Source organism: Puma concolor, chromosome E4, assembly GCF_028749965.1.
Source record: "Puma concolor isolate L17-30 chromosome E4, mPumCon1.1.hap2, whole genome shotgun sequence".
NCBI classification, from domain to species: Eukaryota; Metazoa; Chordata; class Mammalia; order Carnivora; family Felidae; genus Puma; species Puma concolor.
Genome location: NC_141683.1, coordinates 69,413,929 through 69,436,967, shown reverse-complemented (window position 1 = coordinate 69,436,967; position 23,039 = coordinate 69,413,929). Strand labels below are relative to the sequence as shown.

At 44.5% G+C, this 23,039-nt stretch overlaps 1 protein-coding gene across 4 annotated transcripts in view; it reads right to left on the bottom strand.

The window, feature by feature from the left end:
• NVL (nuclear VCP like) overlaps positions 1-8,235 on the bottom strand; it is a 92,251-nt gene extending 84,016 nt beyond the window's left edge. For 2 of the 4 annotated variants that reach the window (XM_025926285.2, XM_086693911.1), the window contains exons 1-4: positions 7,938-8,111; positions 3,673-3,746; positions 1,874-1,926; positions 1,693-1,792 (exon numbers count right to left, since the gene is read on the bottom strand). In XM_025926285.2, coding sequence (XP_025782070.2) covers positions 1,693-1,792; positions 1,874-1,926; positions 3,673-3,746; positions 7,938-7,994 — 284 coding nt within the window. In that variant the 5' untranslated portion in view covers positions 7,995-8,111. Of the gene's footprint in view, positions 1-1,692; positions 1,793-1,873; positions 1,927-3,672; positions 3,747-7,937; positions 8,113-8,136 lie in introns of those variants that run through there. The other 2 variants (XM_086693913.1, XM_086693912.1) reach the window with 2 other exon arrangements.
• Between the last annotated feature and the right edge of the window lie 14,804 nt (positions 8,236-23,039).

Here is a 23,039-nt window from a genome sequence, read left to right as displayed (position 1 = left end):
GGGAAAAGAACTCCAAATGTAACAGAATTCTGAAAAAGACATCTTTGACCCCAGCAATACCACTTCAAGAATTTAACATTAAAAAAAAAAAACATATACAAAGATATATGTGCTGCAGGATTATTTACTGTGTGTACGATAGTGCAAAACTGGAAACAACCAACTGTCCACGAGTGTGGAACTAGTTAAGAAAATAATGGTAAATCCAAACGAAAAGGCAGCAATGCAGCTATAAGGTGAAAAGGAGCGATCACCACAGATCCTATAAACATTAAAAGAAAAACGAGGGGTGCCTGGGTGGCTCAGTCGGTTAAGAGTCCGACTTCGGCTCAGGTCATGATCTCATGGTTCGCGGGTTCAAGCCCCGCGTCGGGCTCTGTGCTGTCAGCTCAGAGCCTGAAGTCTGCTTCAGATTCTGTGTCTCCCTCTCTCTGTCCCTTCCATACTCACGCTCTGTCTCTCAAAAATAAACAAACATTGAAAAAAAAAATTAAAAAAAAAAGGAAAAACGAGAGGATATCTTGAAAACTTTAAGCCAATAAATTCCACACTTCAGATGAAATGGGCAACTTTCTTTAAAAGTACAACTTACCAAAGCTGATAGAAGCAGAAAAATAGGAAGAGTTCTTTGTCTAACAAAACTGTTATCTAAATCCTTTCCAAAAAGAAGCCTCCAGGCTGAGATGAATTCTAACAAACTATTTAAGAAAGCAGTAACAGTAACATTATACTAATTTTTTTGTCAAATAGAGACAAAAAACATTTTCCAAACAATATGAAGCCAGAATAACCCTAACACCAAAACCTGACAAAGACGCTGCAAAAAAGAAAAAAATTCAGACCATTATGAATACAAACATAACCATCTCCAAAAATGATTAGCAAAATGATTTAATAATATATAAAAAAGGATAATATATCTGGACCAAGTTGGGTGTATCCCAGGATACAAGACTGGCTTAGCACTCAAAAATTAATGTAATTCACCAACAGAACAAAGGGAGACAACCATAACAGAATCTTTCATTAAGTGCATAAAACGTATTTAACAGGGCGCCTGGGTGGCTCAGTCAGTTAAGCAACTGACTTCGGCTCAGGTCATGATCTCACAGTTCGTGGGTTCGAGCCCCACATCGGGCTCTGTGCTGACAGCTCAGAGCCTGGAGCCTGCTTCAGATTCTGTATCTCCCTCTCTCTCGGCCCCTCCCCCACTTGTGCTCTGTCTCTCTCTCTCTCTCTCTCTCTCTCTCTCAAAAATAAATAAAATGTAAAAAAAAATAAAAAAAGTATTTAACAAATGTAAAATTGATTCATGATAAAAACTCTCAATACAAACAACCTCAAGCCGTATGATAAGCATCATAACAAAGATCTGTAACCAGGAGCTAAGGAAATACTCAGGAAGCCAAGGCCCCACAAAGGCACTAATGTGGCCTCTTGAAAGCGGAGTGGGAGTTCCTAATGGGAATGAACCCTCCAGCTACAGAAAACCACTCATACAAAGGCACAAAGAAAGAATCCAACCTCTCTGGGCAATAGTGAGCATTCAGTGTGCCCAAAGCAAAGGTCTGGAGAGGTCAGGTATTCTGCACAGCCTCGCTGGCAAGGAAAAGCCACGGAAAATTTCACGACTGGCAATGTATGTGATCAGGTTCATGGTTTTCAAGTCACCCCCTTTTCTGTAATCCTTACTCGTTCTCCTCTTCACCTTGTCTTGCCCTTTTGGCCAGATGCTCATCTTCTAATTCTGTTAGATCCTTAGGTTCTTTCTCACTGGTAATTACGCTAAATACTGAAACAAAAAGAAGTAGTTGTGAGCTAAAACAATTCTTTAACTTCATTAATAATTCAGCTCTAACACTAAAAGACTCACCTTTTTCTACCTGAATCCTAAAAGCATTTCTTTTTCTTCGACCATAGTCTATACTGAAAAACAGAACAAGAAGCTTAGTACAATGGTCTCCACCAACATTTTCCCGTTAAAACCAATCTAAATTGATCCCATTAATTTGCATGAATATATAACTGTCACTGAATTCACACCGACCATAAGCTTAGTTTTGAGGAACTTCTGAGTTTACATTTTCACTACTGTAATTTTTTTTGGTTAGAGACGGGGTTACAGCATCAGAAACCCCGGAAGCTTGTACTGGAGGAGACAGGGAGGATGAAATGAAGGAAGGTGGCTGGACTTCTGGGATTCTACAGGAGAGCGGCCATCCAGCTGTAGACATGTGTTATCCTTCAAGAAAAGGGATGAACGCCTCAGAAGGAAGCTCAGAGGTTGGCAGGGTTTCCACCACCACCATCGGCCCAGGGGGCACAGGCCCGGGGAGCGGCATGGGCCCGGGGAGTGGCACGGTCTCCTCGGTTCCAAAGGGCAGGGCAGGGCAGCCATCCTAGTGGGCCCACAGGACAGAGCACTGAAGCAAATTAATCCAATACGACTGGTATTGTAATCAGGATAAGAGGAGTTACATGACTTTTATCTTATTCTATCCTATTCTATTCTATTTTGAGAGAGTAAGTGCAAGCTGGAGAGGGGAAGAGAGAGAAGAGGAGAAAGAATCCCGAGCAGGCCCCAAAGTACCAGCACAGAGACTGACACGGGGCTCAATCCCATGAACCATGAGATCATGATCTGAGCCAAAATCAAGAGTTGGACACTTAACTGACTGAGGCACCCAGGCACCCCAGAATAAGAGGGGCGCCTGACTCTGGATCTCAGGGTTGTGAGTCTGAGCCCCACTTTGGGTATGGAGATTACTTAAAAATAAATTTTTTTTTTTAATTTTTATTTTTTTAAGTTTATTTATTTTTGACAGAGACAAACTGTGAGCATGAGCTGGGGAGGGACAGAGAGAGAGGGAGACACAGAATCCAAAGCAGGCTCCAGGCTTCCAGCTGGCAGTGCAGAGCCCGAACACGGGGCTCAAACTCACAAAGTGTGAGATCATGACCTGGGCCGAAGTCGGACGTTTAACCGACTGAGCCACCCAGGCGCCCCTAAAAACAAAATCTTAAAAAAATAATAACACAAGAAGAGATTAGAATACAGACAGACACACAAAGGAAAGACCATGTTAGGACACAGGGAGAAGATAGCCATCTGCAATGCAAGGGAGACAGTGACCATTAACTTCTAGCATTCACAACTGTGAGGACTTAAACTTCTATTGTTTAAGCTCCCCAGCCTCTGATACTTTTTTATGGCAATCCTAGCAAACTAATATACTGAGAAGAAAAAACAGGAGACTTTGAAATATACAAAGTGGTAATAATTAACGGAGGGACCTATCAGGAGGGGTGGGATTAGAGACACAAGAGAAAAACGGAATCTTTAGTAGGAAGCCTAGAGATGTTTCAAAGTAGCCAGGAAGCTCAGGCAGACCATGCCTACTGGTTTTAATCCTTTAATGAGATACGAGAAGAGGCCATACTGCTGACCAGTCTGGAAGGTACTGAAAGAGAAGCAGCAGCCATTGCCCTTAGTAACAAGGACAGCATGTTGCACATAACAGGTACCTGATAAATCTTTGTATAACTGAATTCTGAACCTATGGACTGGTGAACTAATGCCAGCAGCGATAATATCAACTGAAAATTTGGGCGAGATGGAAACTCAAAATGGTAGGAAAGAAAGGCAAGAATCTGGAGACTACATCTCTTTACCTGTACATTCTTTGTAAATCAGATGCTAAAACTCCAGTGTCCACATATTTGCCACATCTGTTACTGGTGAGGTACTGAAACAGAAAATACAACAAATATTCAACACTCAATCTTTCAAACTCAGATTTTAATCAGAGATTGAGCTACTCAAACATGTTATGCTATAATGTAAATTCATTATTAAGCGTATCAAAAACATAAATAAAAATTACTAAATAATTGTCAAGTCTGGAACCAGAGAATTTAATTAACATTATTAATCGCTACGATGACACAATAGCAACAATTAGAATAGCTGTAAGGTAGTGAGTGCTTACTGTATCCTAAATTCCCAAAGACCCCAGAACAAAGCACTAAACTCACAAAGGCATCAAAGGCTATTTTGAATTTAAGGGAACATATAACATTTGCCACCCGTCCAACACTGCAGGGACTTCCAGCCTGAGAAAATTCATGGTTTCAATATTAAATCACCTTTTGATGGTGTCATATTTTTACAAAACTGGGTTTTTAGCCGTTGCTGTAAGTAAATCCCATGCAAAAATGAATGTGGAACAGGAAATGAGAACGGCAGGGTCAATCTGATCCAATAGGCATACAAATCCCATTCGTGTGATCAGTTAAGAATGAAATACCACTATGTTAATTTTCCTTCCATTTTTACATGTTATTTTTTCAAAAAGCTACTAAGTTATTTGGACTATATAGTCACTAAGTGGCTTGAATGTAACTACCTAATAAACAGACCGAGCAGGTATTACTACTTTTGGCCTGGAGGCACCACGAAAAACTCCCAAGAAACTTGGTGCGCTTGGTGCGCTGTGCACCTGCTGCATCACATAGTCTTTCAGCAGCACTCACAATCCTATGAGGTGGATGTTAGTCTTCCCAATTTATAGATGGGAAAGTTTAAGAGACTTTAAAAAGCTAATTACTTGGGAGCGCGTAAATTACAGGGCCAGATTTCAAACCAGAATGTCTGTCAGCTTCCACGTGTCCAGGCTTGCTGGTTATCCCGTCAAGGGATGCCTGCCCTCATACCGCAGCTTCTTCCCAAGAACCCCTAATGGTCTTGGCACAAATGCCTCCAGTGACAAGAGGCTAGACACACAAAGCAGGACCGTTCCCGCGAACCCTCCCCTTCTCTGGACTCCTATCGCGTGTAGTCACTTGCTACAATTAATGTTGGATTACACATATTTGTGTACATCTCATCTCCACAAGCAAACAGTTCCTTGACGGCAACAGAAATAACAGCTAAATTTGGGGGTGGTTATGCAGCAACATGTGACTAACACCCTTGTTAATAGGAGACAAACGCACTACGTGTGGGGAGAGGACTACAGTCTACCGCTAAGTGAACAGAGCAAGCAGAACCAACGCGGATGAGCCCGTCCGTGTGAATAAAATCTAGGCATATGTATAAACTCTCCATGCTGACCTCTACAGACATGAAGATGAAAGCAAGTCATTTTCTTTTACACCCTCTGTCCCTTCTATTTTAAACAGCAAGAACCTAGTGTTTCTATAATGAACCCAAGTAATAACAATAGGCGAAAACTGAGAATGTGAAGTAGTGAAGACTGAGAAGGGCCACTGGATCCAGCCACCAGGAGTCACTGCTGAGACACCTCCTGAATAAAGTGATGCAGCAGGTGGTGGAACATCCAAAGCCAGCTGAGAGCTCCCAGAGCGAAGGTCAGTGTGGTCAGGACAGTGGAAGCAGGCAGGACAGCAAGGGACACCAGGGCAAGGAGGAGACGGGGGCCAGAACGTGGCAGGCTCTGTAGGAGGGGTTTTCTTCAGCCACTCTGGGAGTCCACCGGAGCTCTGTGAGTGCGGCCCTGCAAGCTCTCTTTTTTTTTAAAAAAAAAAAAATTTTTTTTTTCAACGTTTTTTATTTATTTTTGGGACAGAGACAGAGCATGAACGGGGGAGGGGCAGAGAGAGAGGGAGACACAGAATCGGAAACAGGCTCCAGGCTCTGAGCCATCAGCCCAGAGCCTGACGCGGGGCTCGAACTCATGGACCGCAAGATCGTGACCTGGCTGAAGTCGGACGCTTAACCGACTGCGCCACCCAGGCGCCCCTGCAAGCTCTCTTTAAAGGGACCTCCCTGGCGGCCCTAACGAAGGACAGACCTTATATAAAACCAGAATCACAGAGCTCACCTAGGGGGCTACGGTCATATTCTAATGAAGAGATGGCAGTTTTGGGGCACCTGGGTGGCTCAGTTGGCCAAGCCTCTGACTCCTGATCTCAGCTCAGGTCGTGATCTCACGGAACTGTGAGCTCGAGCCCCACGTCAGGCTCTGTGTGGACGGCGGAACCTGCACGGGATTCTCTCTCTCTCCCTCTCTCTGCCCCTCTTCTGCTCTCTCCCTCTCAGACTAAATAAAATAAACACTAAAAAAAGAAGAGAGACAGAAAGAGAGATGGTGGTTTGGGCACAGATGGTTGGAGGTGGAGATGGAAAGGAGTGGCTGGGTTTGGAGTATACAAATAAATTGCTAATTAATTGGTTATAGAAGCTAAACAGGGACATCTGAGTGGCTCAGTCTGTTGACTGTCCAACTCTTGATTTCGGCTCAGGTCATGATCCCAGGGTCATGGGACGGGAGTCCCAGGTCAGGCTGGGGCTGAGCACGGAGCCTGCTTAATATTCTCTCTCTCTCCTTCTTTGCATCCTGCCCCCTGCTCACGCACTCTTTTCTCTCCTTCTAAAATGAAAAAAAAAAAAAAAAAAAAAAAAAAAAGAACGTGAAACAAAGGAGTAATAATGGTTGTTAAGATTTTTGGCCCGACAATGTGTCATTTACTGATACAGAGAACATTAAGAAAGGACAGGTTTGGAGAGAACACAAAAAAATTCAGTGTGGATATGTTGGTGGAGGCACCGGTCAGACACTCAGGAGGAAATGTTTAGTGGGCAGCTGGGTGTTCAAGATAAAATCCACACTGGAGACATAACTCTAGGAATATATGGATAGTATTTTCTAAAAAAAAAAAGAAAAATTAATGGTTATTTATCTTTGACAGAGAGCGAGAGAGTGCACATGCGCGGGAGGGGCAGCAAGAGAGGGAGACACAGATCCCAAGCTGAGCTGTGAGCACAGAGCCCCATGCGGGGCTCGAACTCAGGAACCGTGAGATCATGACCTGAGCTGAAGTCGAGGCTCAGCCGACTGAGCCCCCCAGGCACCTCTATAGGTAGTATTTAAAGTGAATGTCTTGGGGCGCCTGGGGGGGCTCAGTTGGTTGAGCCTCGACTTCAGCTCAGGTCATGATCTCACGGTTCCTGAGTTCGAGCCCCGCGTGGGGCTCTGTGCTCACAGCTCAGAACCTGGAGCTGCTTCGGATTCTGTGTCTCCCTCTCTGCCCCTCCCATGCTCGTGCTGTCTCTCAATAATAAATAAAATAATAAAGTGAATATGTCTTCATTTAATCTATAACTGTGTTTGTATTGGGCTTCGTGTTTATAGTATTTTTAGTGAATAGATAGTGTTTTTGGGTTTTAGATTGGATGAAATCCCCCAGGAAGTAGGTAAGAGGACAGAGAAACAGCACAGGGACTCAAGCCACTTCCAACATTTAGAATTTGGTGGAAGAAACTGATCCGCAAAGGAGGAGGCAGCGCTGGCAAACTAAAGAAAAACAAAGTATACATTTCCCCCCCCCCCCGCCCCCCCCCACCCCAAGTGCAAAGTGAAGGAACGGGCCCTCTCCTCCTAAGAGTATCTGCAGACTGTGCGTCTGCAAGGCATTCAGCACACAGACTGTCTACCCAGGGCTACAAAAATGACAAACCCTAGGCAGGGCACCTGGGGGGCTCAGGCCGCTAAGCGACTGACTTTGGCTGGGGTCACGATCTCACGGTTCGTGGGATCCAGCCTCGCATTAGGCTCTGCGCTGACAGTGCAGAGCCTGGTGGGATTCTCTCTCCCTCTCTCGCTCTCTCTCAAAATAGGTGAATTCAAACTTAAAACAAGAAAACCAGATGCAAAGGACCTATTACAACGTCAAACCCACTCCAAACACCCGCCCCTGTCCTGGCTCCTCAGGGTCCGCACCCGCCTGGTCCCCAGCTCCTCAGGGTCTACACCCGCCCGGTCCCCGGCTCCTCAGGGTCCGCCCCGTCCCGGTTCCCCGGCAGCCCCGCCGCGGCGGGAAGGCTGCCCGCACCCCGTCCAGGACCCGGGCCGCGGCGGACGGCTGGCCTAGGCTGGCCCGGGAGCCGCCGAGAAGGGGCCGCGCACGATACCCACCTGCACGACTCGCTGCTTCAGCCTGTTGTCCACTAACCTCGCGGGCCGGGGCTTCATCGCGCGTCCGGGAGGCCGCAGCCAGGACGCTGGGCTCCACGGGCACCGGGATCCTCACCGGGCTGCCCTCGGCGATCGCCGGGCAGGCCGCTCCGCCTTCTCCCGCCCGCCCGCCGCCCGGGCCGTGCCCCCGGCGCTGTACCTTCGCTGTCCCACCGCGAGTGAGGAGAACGCCACCGAGGACGAGGAGACCTGCCCACACCCGGGACTTTCCGGGCGGCCTATCCTGCAGGCTTGTCCTGCGGGCCCTGGATGCCGAGGACCCCTTTTGAACACGCTCAACTTTATTGTTCCCCGCTGCGCGGACACGGGCGCGTGGCGGCTGCTGGGGCTTCCGGCGAGCGTCTTGCGTCTTCCCGCTCGCGCGTCGGGGTCGGACCGCAGCTTGCGCGAGGCCGCCTTGGTCCTGGCTGCAACCTTAGCAAACCCCGAACCTGGGGTGCTTGGGACGGTGAAGGCGGGATGAACCCGCAGGGAGGCCCCCTGCGGGCCCGGCGGGTGTGTGCGGCGGGGGGGGGGGGGGGGGGGCGTCCGCCGCCTTCGGAAACCTGGTTGTCTTGCCCGATTTTCCGCCTCTGGTTTGTCTAGCACGTCCAGTGCAGGACTACGGCTTGACCTAGAAGCTGCCCAGAATTTTGGTAAACGTCCGTATTTGCCCGTAAAGTTTTATGCAGTTAAAGAGACACAAACGGACAGCGTTCACACACACGCGCTCGCAGTTAATCGGCTTTCGTTTCCGTTTGCTCGCTTGGTTAATCGCGTGTTGAGGCTGGGGTCGGGGTGGGGGGGGGGAGATGGAATCAGAAGGCTGTGAGACGTGAACACATGACTCTTCTTACTCAAGGTACCGCAGGGTAATTTTTCCCTCGGAAGTGCAGATCACGTGGCTGCCCTTTTCAGTGGTCCTTATCCATATAGATGCTCACGCTGGTATTCAAAACTTTGGTTGACTTGGCTCCGCCTTCATTCTTCACTGTGTGTGCACCCTGCTTGCAGCTAAGCAGCGTTGCCTGCTCCGCCTTCACTTCACTGTGTGTGCACCCTGCTTGCAGCTAAGCAGCGTTGCCTGCGTTTACGCGTCAGTACTGAGCACCTGCTGTGTCCCAGGCACTGGGTTCAGCTATGAAGAAACAAGAGATTCCTGCTGCTCCGAGGCTTCCGGTTGTCCTGAAAGGTAACGCTAATAGACATGTTGATCACACGCAGCTCTTTGCTCTCACCGACATCTCCGCTGGTCTATCATGCCCTTCCTGGCCAGTCTATGACTTGTAGATTCCTAACTAACCATCTCCCTTTCAGCCTTTCCACATACTTCCCTTCGTTACAATCTCCACCCAGGGAATCCTCCTCTCACTGAACAAAAATTTAGAGTGCCTCCCAGTTCCGGTCCCTGCCCCGCCCTTGAGTCTTGTGGGGAAAAGCAAAAGAATTACGATTATACCTTTTTACAATATCTTTTTTTATGATTAGGTTACTTATGTACTTGATTATATTAAGCTTCAGGGAAGATTTCATACAGTAAATAACACAAATACAGTCAACGCCCAGTAACTTTTTAAACGTAATTTAATTCTGTGCATGTGAAATGTATCACACAGAAAAAAGCAGGCTAAAGGGCCCAGCAGCATCACACTGCATACAAAGCAGCATGGTTTGTAGTGTGTAATTTGTCATAGAACACTATTCTACATTTAGGGCTGGCTTCATGGGTGCATGACCTGTGCATGCACAGGTGCCCCTATATGTGTTTTTTTTTTTTTTTTTTAATGTTTTGCTTAGGGGTGCTTGGGTGGCCCAGTCGGTTAAGTGTCCGACTTCGGCTCAGGTTATGATCTCAAAGCTCATGGGTTCGAGCCCTGCATCCGGCTCTGTGCTGATAAGTCAGAGCCTGGAGCCTGCTTCGGGGTCTGTGTCTCCTTCTCTCTCCGCCCCTTCCCTGCTCGTGCTCTCTCTCTCTCTCTCTCTCAAAAATAAATAAACATTAAAAAAAAATATTTTGCTTAGGGGTGCCTGGGTGGCTCTGTCGGTTAAGTGTCTGACTCTTGATTTCAGTTTAGGTCATGATCTCACGGTTTAGGCTCTGCATTGACAGTGTGGAGCCTGCTTAGAATTCTCTTTCCCTCCCTGCCCTCCCTCACTCTCTCGTGCTCACACACTCTCTCTCTCAAATACATAAACTTAAATATTTTGCTGGGGCACCTGGGTGGCTCTGTCGGTTAAGCGTCTGACTCTTCATTTTGGCTCATGTCATGATCTCATGGTTCGTGGGTCAAGCCCTATATTGGGCTGCACACTCACAGTGTGGAGCCTGCTTGGAATTCTCTCTCTCCCCCCTCTCTGCCCCTTCCCCGCTTGCTCTCTCTCTCTCTCTCTCTCTCTCTCAAAATAAATAAACTGTGTGGAAACCAATTTGCCAATAAAGTTCATGTTAAAAAAAATAATAAAAATAAATAAACTTAAAAAATGTATTTTGCTTAATGTAATAGTATTCACAGTATTTCATCATTAAAAGCATTAAACATTTAAAATATATGATATGAAATGCACCATCTTTGATAATTATTTTTTTGACCATCTTTTTGTCAACCCTAATTTAATTAAGAAATTTAATACCCTAAACACTAGAATTGTAGGCTTTTTAAAAATTTTTGTATGGCTGTCAAAGGAAGGTATTACTTTTAAGCAATATAGTATTTCTCATTGTTCCTAATCAAAGGATTTCTTTCTTCTTTTCTTGGAAATACAATTGACACACAGTGTTTCCACCTTGGAATTCTTAAAACTTTTTGAACAAGTAGCCTGTTATTTTAATATTGCACTGGGAAAGGGGCACCTGGGTGGCTCAGTCGGCTAAGAATCCTACGGCTCAGGTCATGATCTAACAGTTTGTGAGTTTGAACCCCGCATTGGGCTCTGTGCTGACAGCTCAGTGCCTGGGGCCTGCTTCGGATTCTGTGTCTCCCTTTCTCTGTGCCCTTCCCCCACTCATGCTCTGTCTCTCTCGCATATAAAGAAACATTTAAAAAATTAAAACAAAAAATATTGCACTGGGAAAATTTGCAAATTATGTGACCCCTACAGACCTGAAGTACTTTTCCACAATGCCTACTTCTTAAGGGCAAGCATTATGTTTTTCACCATTTTACCACATCAGGCGCAGCAGGCAGTGATTGAAAATAAGTTAATACTAGGTATTGATAATGGTACGCTTGAACATTTTCCAGTGGATTTCCTGCTGGTAATTATTTCTCTGAAGACAACTTCCATCAATTCTAGTGTTCAGATTAAATAGTATCATACATCTAAACCAAAAAGATGACTGACTAGTAACCAGAGTGCATACGATCTCAAGAACTTCCTGCAGTAATTGGAATGTCCTCCAACCCCACCTAGTGGTACTGGCACATTTCACCTTCTGTGCTTCACGCCTTGGCCCTCCCAAACTTCGTATCTCACTGGCAGCCTAATTGTGCTTTATAATTTGGGTGATCTATATCCTGACTTAGGATAGTCCCGATTTTTACCTCTTGATCCAGCATGGTTATTAATAGTGTAGCAATTGGTGGAAATACATGAAAATCTCCCAAATGAGAACAGGCAGACTATTCAGAACTTGGCAATAGCAGGGGAGGCCACCACCATCACTTGCATTCTGGCAGAGACTCAAAGGGACGCGGAGGGGTGGGGAAGCTTTGTGGCTGAAACAGGGACGGCGTCCGGGGTGCCCTGGTTGGAGGCTGTTGGCCTGGGGAAGCTGCAGGAGGGTGTATAGAAGCGGGGCATCCTATGTGATTAGGGGCGTGGACTTGGCTTTTTCTGGTTGGTCCTAAAGTTGGGAGTGGGGACAAAAACCAGGGAAACTGTCAGTTATTAATGGAGTCCTGGCCATGTGGGGCCAGTTGTTAATAGGATTTATTGTTTGGCCTCCTGGATTATTTGTTAGATTAATGGTCTGGCATTCTATCAGCCAGACTACTGGCTTCCTGGGTTGGATGGTGCAGGTTGTAAGGCAGAGTTCTGTTTGATTGATTCATTGATTGATTGATTTATATTTATTTAGAGATGATTTATATTTATTTAGAGAGTGCAAGTGAGAGAAGGGCAGGCAGAGAAGAAGAAAGAGAGTCCCAAGAAGGCTCCACGCTGGCAGCACAGAGCTTGATGTGGGGCTCAAACTCACAAACCGTGAGATCGTGACCAAGAGGTGGATGCTTAACTGACTGAGCCACCCAAGCGCCCCCAGAGTTTTGCTTTTATATATAGCCTGGCTATTGTTCATTTGTATATTGGGTTTCTCACCTGATATCTCAGAAAGTTCCAGCTTGTACAGTAAATTACGTGGTCACCCCATGTATGATAGGAACAAGGAGAAAAGGCGAGCGTATGCATGGCATTGGAGTCTCACCCAGGTTCCCGAGGGATGTTGCCTGCTTGCTGGAAGCTAGAGACTGAGTCTGTATCCTTGCTTTCTCAGGTTAAGGAAAAAACTTTGGGGGTCCCTGGGGGGCTCAGTCTGCTGAGCGTCACGTCTTCAGCTCAGGTCATGATCTCATGGTTCATGAGTTGGAGCCCTGCATCAGGCTCTGAGCTGACAGCACGGAGCCTGCTTGGGATTCTCAATCTCTCCCTCTCCCTCTGTTCTCTCCTGCTCGTGTGCTTTCTTTCTCAAAATAAATAGACTTAAAAAAATAAAAACAAAAGGAAAAAACCTTGATTTCTTTTATCTGATAAAGGCTAGTAATTCTTTTAACTTATAAAATTTTCCCTCCTTTGAGATGATTGCCTCACTCTAATTTTAAAAGTTTTTTAAAATTAATTTTTTTAACATTTGTTTTTGAGAGACAGAGCATGAGAGGGAGACACAGAATCCGAAGCAGGCTCCAGGCTCCAGGCTCTGAGCTGTCAGCACAGAGCCCGACGTGGGGCTTGAACCCATGAACTGAGAGATTATGCCTGGAGCTAAAGTTGGGCACTCAACCGACTGAGCCACCCACGCACCCTTCATGTCCCTAATTTTAAGTAAAATGAAAATAATACTTTGAACTGACATTTTGTGTATTGAATCCACAAACGTTTGTCATCTACTCTCTGCTGGGTCTGTGCTATAGTGAGGCTACAGTGACTGTCAAACAGATTATGGTCCTGAAGCTTAATGTTCCAGGGAGAGGGGCAGGCCCCAGACTGGCAAACAGTAAATGTATAGTTAGAACGATAAGAAATAGGGGCGCCTGGGTGGCTCAGCCAGTTAAGCGTCTAATTCTTGATTTCGGCTCAGGTCATGATCTCACGGTTCGTGGGCTCGAGCCCCACGTCAGGCTCTGTGCTGACAGCGTGGAGCCTGCTTGGGATTCTCTCTCTGTCTCTCTCTCTGCCCTTTCCCTCTGCCCTTTGCGTGCTCACGCTCACGCAAAAGCTCGCTCGCTCTCTCTCTCAAGAAATAAACATTAAAAAAAACAAATAATGAGAACTAGCAAGGCTTTCACAGCCCCTGGAATGGTCCCTTTGGAAGAAGGTGTTGGATGGATGATTGTCGGGAAAGTGAATGAACGGGCTGAAGTAATTAACAGTGTACTCGGGTGCCCACAGTAAGAGGGAACCTGCTTCTGTCCAAGCGGCCAGGGGAAAACTGTGAGAACGTTACAGTTAAGGACCTCTGGGAGGGCAGAGACTGGTTGTGTTGGAAGTTTCTGGTCGAGAGAGTGAGCGTAGGTCCTAACGCCTCTGTTCCAGGAACGGAGAGAAAAAGTAGACTGACTTATTGCTTAAAGCACCGTTACTTGAAGTTTCTGTCAGTCAGAATCAACATGAATTTGAGCCAAGGTAGGTTATTCGGAGGAGTTTCTGAAGTTGAGTCCAAGATGAATATGGAGGGACAAATGGCCAGGAAGAGCCCATTTCCTGAAGGAGAACTCAGCACCTGCTCTCTTTTTTTTTTTTTTAATTTTTTAAAAAATGTTTATTCATTTTTGAGAGAGAGACAGAACATGAGCGGGGGAGGGGCAGAGAGAGAGAGGGAGACACAGAATCTGAAGCAGGCTCCGGGCTCCGAGCTGTCAGCACCAAGCCCCACGCGGGGCTCAAACCCACAAACCGTGAGATCATGACCTGAGCCGAAGTCGGGCACTCAACCGACTGAGCCCCCCAGGCGCCCCTGCCTGCTCTTTTTTAAAAAACTCTATTGAGGCGTCACGTATGATGAATGCATCTGTTTTCAGTGCATAATTCCGTTATTTTCAAAACGGAGGTAAAATTTATATAACCTAAAATTCTCCGTTGTAACTATCTTACACTGTGAGATTCAGTGGCTTTAGGGCGTTTGCAGTGTTGTGCAACATCACCACTACGCAGCTCAAGAACGGTTTCCTCGGCCCAAAAAGAAGCCCCGGGCCGTGTCCCTCCCAATGCCTCCCTTTCCCCTCCCTGGAAAGCACCGAGCTTCTCTCTGTCTCTATGGATTTGCCTGCCCTGGACGTTACATTTCAATGGAGCCACATGATACGTGACCTTTTGTGTCTGCCTTCTTCCACCTAGCACAGTGTTTCCAAGGCTTATCGGGGTTGTAGCGAATGTTGGTCCTTTGCTCTTTATGGTTGAATAATATCCCACCGAGTGGACAGATCACATTTGATTTATCAGTTCATCAGTTGATTGACATTAGGATTAGTTCCTCTCTTTAGCTCTTAAGAATAATATGCTGGAACGTTTCTGTACAGGTTTTTCTGTGAATACCTCGTTTTAGTGCTTTCGGGTACATACCTAATGGGGTTGGTGGGTCATTGGTGATTGAATGTGTACCTTTTTGAACAGTGACCCAACCGTTCTCCACGGTAGCTGCATTGTTTTACATTCCCACCAGCACTGCATGAGGTTCTGGTTTCTCTGAATCCTCCCCAAAACTTGTTTTCTGTCTTTTTTGTTTTTTAGTGAGAGCCATTTATGAAACGATATTTCATTGTGATTAAAAAATTATTTTTTAATGTTTATTTATTTTTGAGAGAGACAGAGCACGAGCAGGGGAGGGGCAGAGAGAGAGGGAGACACAGAATCCGAAGCAGGCTCCAGGCTCCGAGCTGTCAGCACAGAGCCCGATGCGGGGCTTGAACTCACGAACCGTGAGATCGTGACCGGAACCAAAGTCAGATGCCTAACCAACTGAGCCACCCAGACGCCCCATACCACATTGTAAATCCATTAATCCACTAGTGGACATTTGGATTGTTTCCTCTTCTGCTATCGTGAACAACACTGCAGTGAACATGGGTGTGCAAATATTTCTTGAAGATCTTGCTTTCAGTTCTTTTGAATATATACCCAGAAGTGGGATTGCTGGAGCGCATGGCAATTCTACTTTTAAGTTTTTGAGGAACCTCCATACTGTTTTTCATAGAGGCTGCACCAATTTAAATTCCTATCAACAGCACACAAGGATTCCAATTTCTTCACATCGTCACCAACAGTTGTTATTTTCTGGGTTTTGGTGGGGTGTTTTTTTTTTTGTTTTTGTTTCTGTTTTTTTGATAGTGGCCAACCTTAGGGGTATGAGGTGATATCTCATTATGGTTTTGATTTCCTGAGTCTGATAATTAATGATGTTGAGCACACTTTTCATCTGTTTGTTAGCTGTTTGTATATATTCGGAAAAATATGTTTGAATCCCTGCCAATTTTGTAATGGGGTTATTTTTGTTATTGTTGAGTTGTAGGAGTTCTTTATTCTTGTTAATTCCTTATCAGATACATGATTTCAAATATTCTCCCACTCTGTAGATTGCCTTTTTGCTCTCAGCAGTTTCCATGGATGCACAGTTTCTGTGGGTTTTTTTTTTTTAATTTATGATGCACAGAAGTTTTTTAAGTTTGATGTAGTTCTATCCATTTTTGCTTTTGTTGTCTGTGCTTTTGGTGTTATATACAAGAAGTCATTGTGAAATCCAATGTCATGAAGCTTCCCCGTATGTTTTCTTCTGGGAGTTTTACATTTTACTTTTTTTTTTTTTTTAACTTAATTTATTTTTACTTAAAAAAAAATTTTTTTTAATGTTTATTTATTTTTGAGAGAGAGACAGACAGAGTGTGAGTAGGGTGGGGCAGAGAGAGAGGGAGCCACAGAATCTGAAGCAGGCTCCAGGCTCTGAGCTGTCAGCACAGAGCCCAATGCAGTGCTCAGACCCATGAACCATGAGATCGTGACCTGAGTTGAAGTCAGATGCTCAACCAATTGAACCACCCAGGTGCCCCTGTTTTACTTTTTAAAAAAATGTTTATTTTGGGGCGCCTGGGTGGCGCAGTCGGTTAAGCGTCCGACTTCAGCCAGGTCACGATCTCGCGCTCCGTGAGTTCGAGCCCCGCGTCAGGCTCTGGGCTGATGGCTCAGAGCCTGGAGCCTGTTTCCGATTCTGTGTCTCCCTCTCTCTCTGCCCCTCCCCCGTTCATGCTCTGTCTCTCTCTGTCCCAAAAATAAATAAAACGTTGAAAAAAAAAATTTTAATTAAAAAAAAAAATGTTTATTTTGAGAGAGCGCGTACATGAATGGGGGAGGAGCAGAGCCAGAGAGAGAGAGAGAGAAAGTGCAGGCGGGGAAGGTATGGGGGAGGAGAAAAGAGAGAGAATCCCATGCAGGCACCTTGCTGTCAGCATAGGGCCCAAGGAGGGGCTCCTTCCCAGGAACCATGAGATCATGACCTGAGCTGAAATCAAGAGTCAGATGCTTAACCGACTGAACCACTAGGTGCCCCTACATTTTCCTGTAATTTTAAGGACAATTTTCTGCATATAGAATTCTCGTTTTAGAATTTTGATTTGGTTTCTTTTTTCAGCACTTCGATTATGTTATCTCAGTGTCTTCTGTTCTCCAGGATTTCTGATAAGAAATCAGCTTTAATCTTACCAAGATATGTGAGTAATCTCTTCTCTCTTGCCGCTTTCAGAACTCCATCTTTGACTTTAGATAGTTTGATTATAATGTGTCTTGGTGTGGACCTCTTTGAGTTTATCATACTCAAGATTCATTGAACTCCTTGGATGTGTAGGTTCATGTACATATTGGTCATTATGTTTTCAAATGTTCTTCCTATTCCTTTCTCTCTGTCCTTTTCTGGCACTCTCATTGCACACATACTGGTACTTTGACAGTGTCCTGCAGATTTCATGTGGTCTGACGATTGTTCTTTATTTTTCCTTTCTTCCTCTTAGGCTATGTAATTTCAGTTAATGTATCTTCAAGTTTGCTGATTATTTTTCTGCCTGATCACACCTTCTAGTGAATTTTTCATTCTAGCTCCTTACTTAAATTCTATTCGGTTCCTTCTGTTGAAATCAGTGTGCGTCCTTCAACTTTGATTTTTTTTTTTTTCAGAATTGTCGTAGCTATTATAAGTTCTTTGTCTTACCATATAATTTTTATAATAAGCTTGACATTTCCTTTGAAGAAATCCTGCTGTGATCTTGATTGGTTTTGTGTCGAATCTGTAGATCCATTTTGGAAGAATTGACATTTTAACAACTTCGACTCTTCTAAGCCATGAACATGGTATATCTATTTTAGATCTTCTTTGATATATTTCATCAGTGTTTACGTACAGATACTGGAGATATTTGATCAGATTTATCCCTAAATATTTCATGCCTTTTGGTGATACTGTAAGTATTACTATTTTAAAATTTTGATTTCTGTTAGTGGGTAATAGAAAAATGCAGTTGATTTTTGTGTATTGATTTTGTGTCCTCCAACCTGGTTATAAAGACAATCTATATGGACTGAATTGATTTCCTCTTTTCTAGTCCATATGTCTTTTTTTCTTCTTTTGTGCTAAGCAGACAGCAGAGATGTACAACTGAACACAGCAAGATTAAGCAAGTGTCCTCACATGAAACCCCAGCTCCATTTCCCCATTTTTCCTTCTCAGAAATCTGGCAAGTTTGGCTTGTACTCTTCCAAGCAAGAGTTTGGATTCTTTTCTGGACTAACTGAAGGGCTCTAGGAAACAGACACACATTTGAGGAGGCGAGAGTCAACCACTGACCAAGTAGCTGACCACTGATCAACACACAGTGAAACCTACTAGTCAACCAGCCCTGCCCATCCACACTGAGCTCCCAACCACCTTTTTTGCATTTTTATTTTTTATCTTATTTTTAATTTTTTTTAATGTTTATTTATTTTTGAGAGAGAGAGCACAAGTTGGGGAGGGACAGAGAGAGAGGAAGACACAGAATCTGAAACAGGCTCCGGGCTCCAAGCTGTCAACACAGAGCCCAACGTGGGGCTCGAACTCACAAACCGTGAGATCATGACCTGAGCCTAAGTCAGAGGCTTAACCTACTGAGCCGCCCAGGTGCCCCTTGTTTGCATTGTTAAATTTAACATATGAACAGACAGACCATCAAGGATTAAAGTTAATCTCCAACATTGAAACACAGACCAAAACAAATTAGTGGAAACAGAAATTAGAGGTAACAGAGGTAATGCTCAGAGCAGAATATGTCCGATACACCAAAATTTATATCCTCATGGAAATAAGAAGATACTGTATCACTGAAACAAGAAGAGGATAGTATAAAAAAAAGACAAGACAAAAAGGATCTCTTATAAATTAAAGAGAAAACAGTAAATAAGCTTCATCAGAAGGTTTGTCAGGTAGAGTTGAGGAATTCCCAGAGAAAGTAAAACAAACAAAATACACAGGGATGGAAATAGGAGAGGAACTATCCTGTGTCTAGGAAGTCCCAGTGTATTAATAAAAGTTGTTTTATGAAGCAACAAGGTACAAAACAGAAGTTTTACAAAACCTTAGCAACCCTGCAAATGTATGAGAACTGGAAGGCATGTGTTTCACATCCACAAGTCCACTGAGTGCCTAACACAGTGAAGAAGACGTGTCGTCATGGCACTTCAGAACGTCAGGGAAAAGGGAAGGTCCTAAGTCTTCCCGGAAGAACGGACAAAATACATCCGTAGGACCAGGAACTTTAGAACGCACAAAAATTTCAACTTAGGCACTAATACAAGCTAGAAGACAAGGGAGCAATGCTGCAAAAATTATTCCAGAAAATTTCCAACCTGTATTTCTACACTAATTCAAACTATCGATCAAGATGGGACTAGAACAAAGCTAACCCCAGACATGCTAGGTGTCAAAGATTTATATCCATATATCTTTTATCTGGAATCCTCACCCAGCAAGTGAGGAATCCATTCAGTTTGAGAAGAGTATGTATTCTGTTGGGTGGAGTCATCCATTGATTCATCCATAGATGTGAATTACATCCTGTTGATTGATGGTGATGCTGCACTTGATCTCAGCCAAAAGGCCGAGAAGCGATGATTGATGGTGTTGTTGAGTTCAGCTGTGTCCTTACTGATTTTCCATCTGCTGTGTGTGTCCATTTCTGTCACAGAGTTGTTGAGGTCGCCAAGTCTAATGGCGGATTCATTTATTTCTCCTTGCAGTTCTGCCAATTACTACCTCACATTTTGACGCTCTGTTAGGCGCATACACATTTAGGATCGTTGTGTCTTCTCGGAGGCTTGGCCTTTTATCATTATGCAGTGCTCCTCCTATCCCTGATAATCTCTCTCACTTTGAAGTGTGCTTGGTCTGAAATTAATATAACTTCTCCAACTTTCTATTTTTAATGTTTATTATTTTGAGAGAGAGTGTGCCAGCAGGGGAAGGGCAGAGAGTGAAGAAGAGACCGAGAATCCCGAGCAGACGCTGCACTGTCAGCATGGAGCCCTGTGCTGAGCTCGCACTCAAAAACGGTGAGATCACGACCTGAGCTGAAATTGAGAGTCACATGCCTAGCCGACTGAGCCCCCCAGGTGCCCCTATCCCACCTTCTTTTGATTAGTGTTAGCATCGGATATCTTTCTGCATCCCTTTACTTTTTTTTCCCTCCAGCTTTATTGAGATCTAATTGCGTATAACATTGCCTAAGTTGAAGGTGTACAGCATAATTATTCGCTGCATGTAAGTAAGATTAACGAATACTTCCTTTGCCTCATGTAATTACCATTCTCTGGCGAGAATATTAAAGTTTTACTCTCATAGCAACCATGCCTTTACATTTAATTTATACGTGTCTTTAAAGTTTCTTCTAGACAGCATGTAGTTGGGTCTTGTTTTTTGATTCACTATGATAATCTCTGTCACATAATTTGTACGTTTAGACCATTAACATTTAGAGTGATTATTGGTACAGTTGTATTCACATCTACCATTATTTGTTACTGTTTTCTATTCATTGCCTTGGCGTTTCTGTCTTCTATTCCTTTTCTGCCGTTTGGGATTTTAATAGAGCATTTTATATGATTCCTTTTTCTCTTCTTTCTTAGCATATCAATATCACTTTTGTGTGTGTGTGTGTGTGGTTGCCCTAGAGTTTGCAATACATATTTATGATGACTCCATGTCTGCGTTTAAATAATATGATCCCGCTCTGGCATTTACAAATGGCCACTTTTGCCTTCCCCTGTTGGAAGATTTTTCTTCAGTCTTCACTAGGAAAACCTGAGAGAACTCCAGGATGTAAGATTCACACTAGTGTGGCTGCTCGAGTTTTCTATTCAGCCTCGTCCCACTGAGCCTCCGACTTTGTGTCACTGTTGAGGGTTTCCTGCCCCAGTGGAGATTTCTGCCCCGACAAGTCATGACTGCGACAGCCTGTCTCTCTCTCGTGTATTTGAAGCAGTGACCTCACTCCTCTGATAGATGTAAGAAATGTTGATTTTTCAGTTTATTTGGCTTTTTATTTGTTAGGACCTAGGGGTAATTTGCTAGCTCCTTACAAGCCAGACTGGAAACTTTAACAGTTCAGTTTATCCTTTTAACTTTTTTTAAGGTTACTTATTTATTTTGTAAGAGACAGAGCATGAGTGCTCAAGCAGGAGAGGGACAGAGAGAGAGAGAGAGAGAGAGAGAGAGAGAGAATCCCAAGCAGGCTGATGGTGTGGAGCCCGACACAGGGCTCGAACTAACTGTGTTATCGTGACCTGAGCCGAAATCAAGGGTCAGATGCTTAATCGATTAAGCCACCCAGGGGCCCCTCAATTTGTACTTTTAAAAGCATAACCCATGTTTTATTTAAAAAAGTTTTTTTAAGTTTATTTCGAGTGAGAGAGAGAGCAGGAGCAGGGGAGGGACAGAGAGAGAGGCTGAGAGAGAAAATCCCAAGCAGGCTTGGCACTATCCGTGCAGAACCCGATGTGAGGCTTGGACCCATGAACCCTGAAATCATGACCTGAGATCGACTGAGCCACCCAGGTGCCCCAAGCTATATTTTAAACCCAAAGTCTTGATCTGTTTCTCTCTCTCTCTCTCTTTCTCTCTCTATGTCGCACACATACACACTGTTTTTGAATCCTGATCAACATTGTTCTCTCAAATTTTGTCATTGCAACCATGTTTTGAATTTTCAAGTAGAATGAGGCACAGACTGTCTTGATTAGAACTTGCAACTCTCACTCTTGATTCTGGTCCCAGATTTTTTTTTTTTTTTTTTACTCAGAATTAAACAGCACATAAAGAATATGGGATAGCCTGTTGTTTTCTGCTCCAACTTAAGAGGAACGTGAGATTAGGTTTATGTTTTTAATAAAATCTGGAATAATTTTAATGAAATTTCTCCTTAGAGTCCGTATAGGTCATTCATTTAGCAAACATTTATTAAACACCAGCTGTTTACAGGATGGAAGCTACTGGGGTGTACAAAAACTAATAACATCTGTTACTTTCAGTGTAATCTAGGGCATGGCTGGCTGGGCACGTGGAGCAGTTGATGTGATGAACGCTCTGACAGTGGTGTGTGCAAGGTGTGGGGGAGTATAGTCCTAGCTGGTCTATCATCTGTTCCCTGTCTGGCATTAACCTATGAACCATTGGTGATCTTGTGGATTTATGCCCTGTCCAGGAAATCCTGTTGGTTTGCGGTCACATGGGTTCCCTTATTCATCCTCTCCTACGTGGTTTCCTTGCAGATAAACCTGACCCCTTCCATACCTATAGTGCACCACACAGAAGGATGTTTTCATTAATTTTTTAAATTTTTTATTAAAAAAAATTTTTTTTTTGATGTTTCTTTATTTTTGAGAGAGACAGAGACAGAATGCGAGTGGGTTGGGGCAGAGAGAGAGGGAGGCACAGAATCTGAAGCAGGCTGCAGGCTCCGAGCTGTCAGCATAGAGCCCGACGCAGGATTTGAACCCACAGACCGTGAGATCATGACCTGAGCTGAAGTCGGATGCTCAACCAACTGAGCCACCCAGGCACCCGTGGAAGGATGTTTTTAGAATGTAAATCAGACCAAGGTACTTTTATACTTAAAACTGTCCTGTGGTTTATCATCATATGAGAATAAAGGTGAAACTTGTGGGGGGGGGGGGGGTCCACAAGGCCTGTGTGACCTTTCCATGCCACCTCTGATGGCAGGTCAAAATTCTACCCCCTTGTTCATTGTAGTACGGCCACATGGCCCTTTTTTCCTGTTCCTTAAAGACGTCAAGTTTCTATGAGCAATGGGGCCTTTGCAATCCTGATTCCCATCTTCTGAAACACGCTTTTGTTCAGAGTTCAAATTAGATGTTAGCTGGTCAGCCTGGCTTTGTTCAGTCTGCAACGTTTCACCTCCCTGTCTTCTTCCAGTTACTTACAACTGCCTGTCAGTAATAGATTTTTGTTGTTGCCCTCGGTCTCCCCCATTGTAATGGAAGCTACCGGAACTTAAGGACCTTCCCCGTCATTCTTCGTGTATCCGTAGGGCCCAGGAACTGGCACATATTAGCTGGCACCAGAAAATACTGGTGGGGGGATCCCTGGCTGGGAGTTGCTTGGGCTTGTGACTCTTGATCCCAAGATCGTGAGTTTAAGCCCCAGGTTGCGTGTGCAGCCTACTTAAAAATAAAAATGAAATAAAAATAAAGTATTGGTTGAACAGTTGTGTGAGTTTGATGGACTTTGCCTTTGAAATAAATGGCCTCTTCCCTGTGACTCCCGGCCTGCCTGGCTGGTTTTTGTGCCTGGGGTCAGAGCAGGTCTCGGCCTGCAGTGGG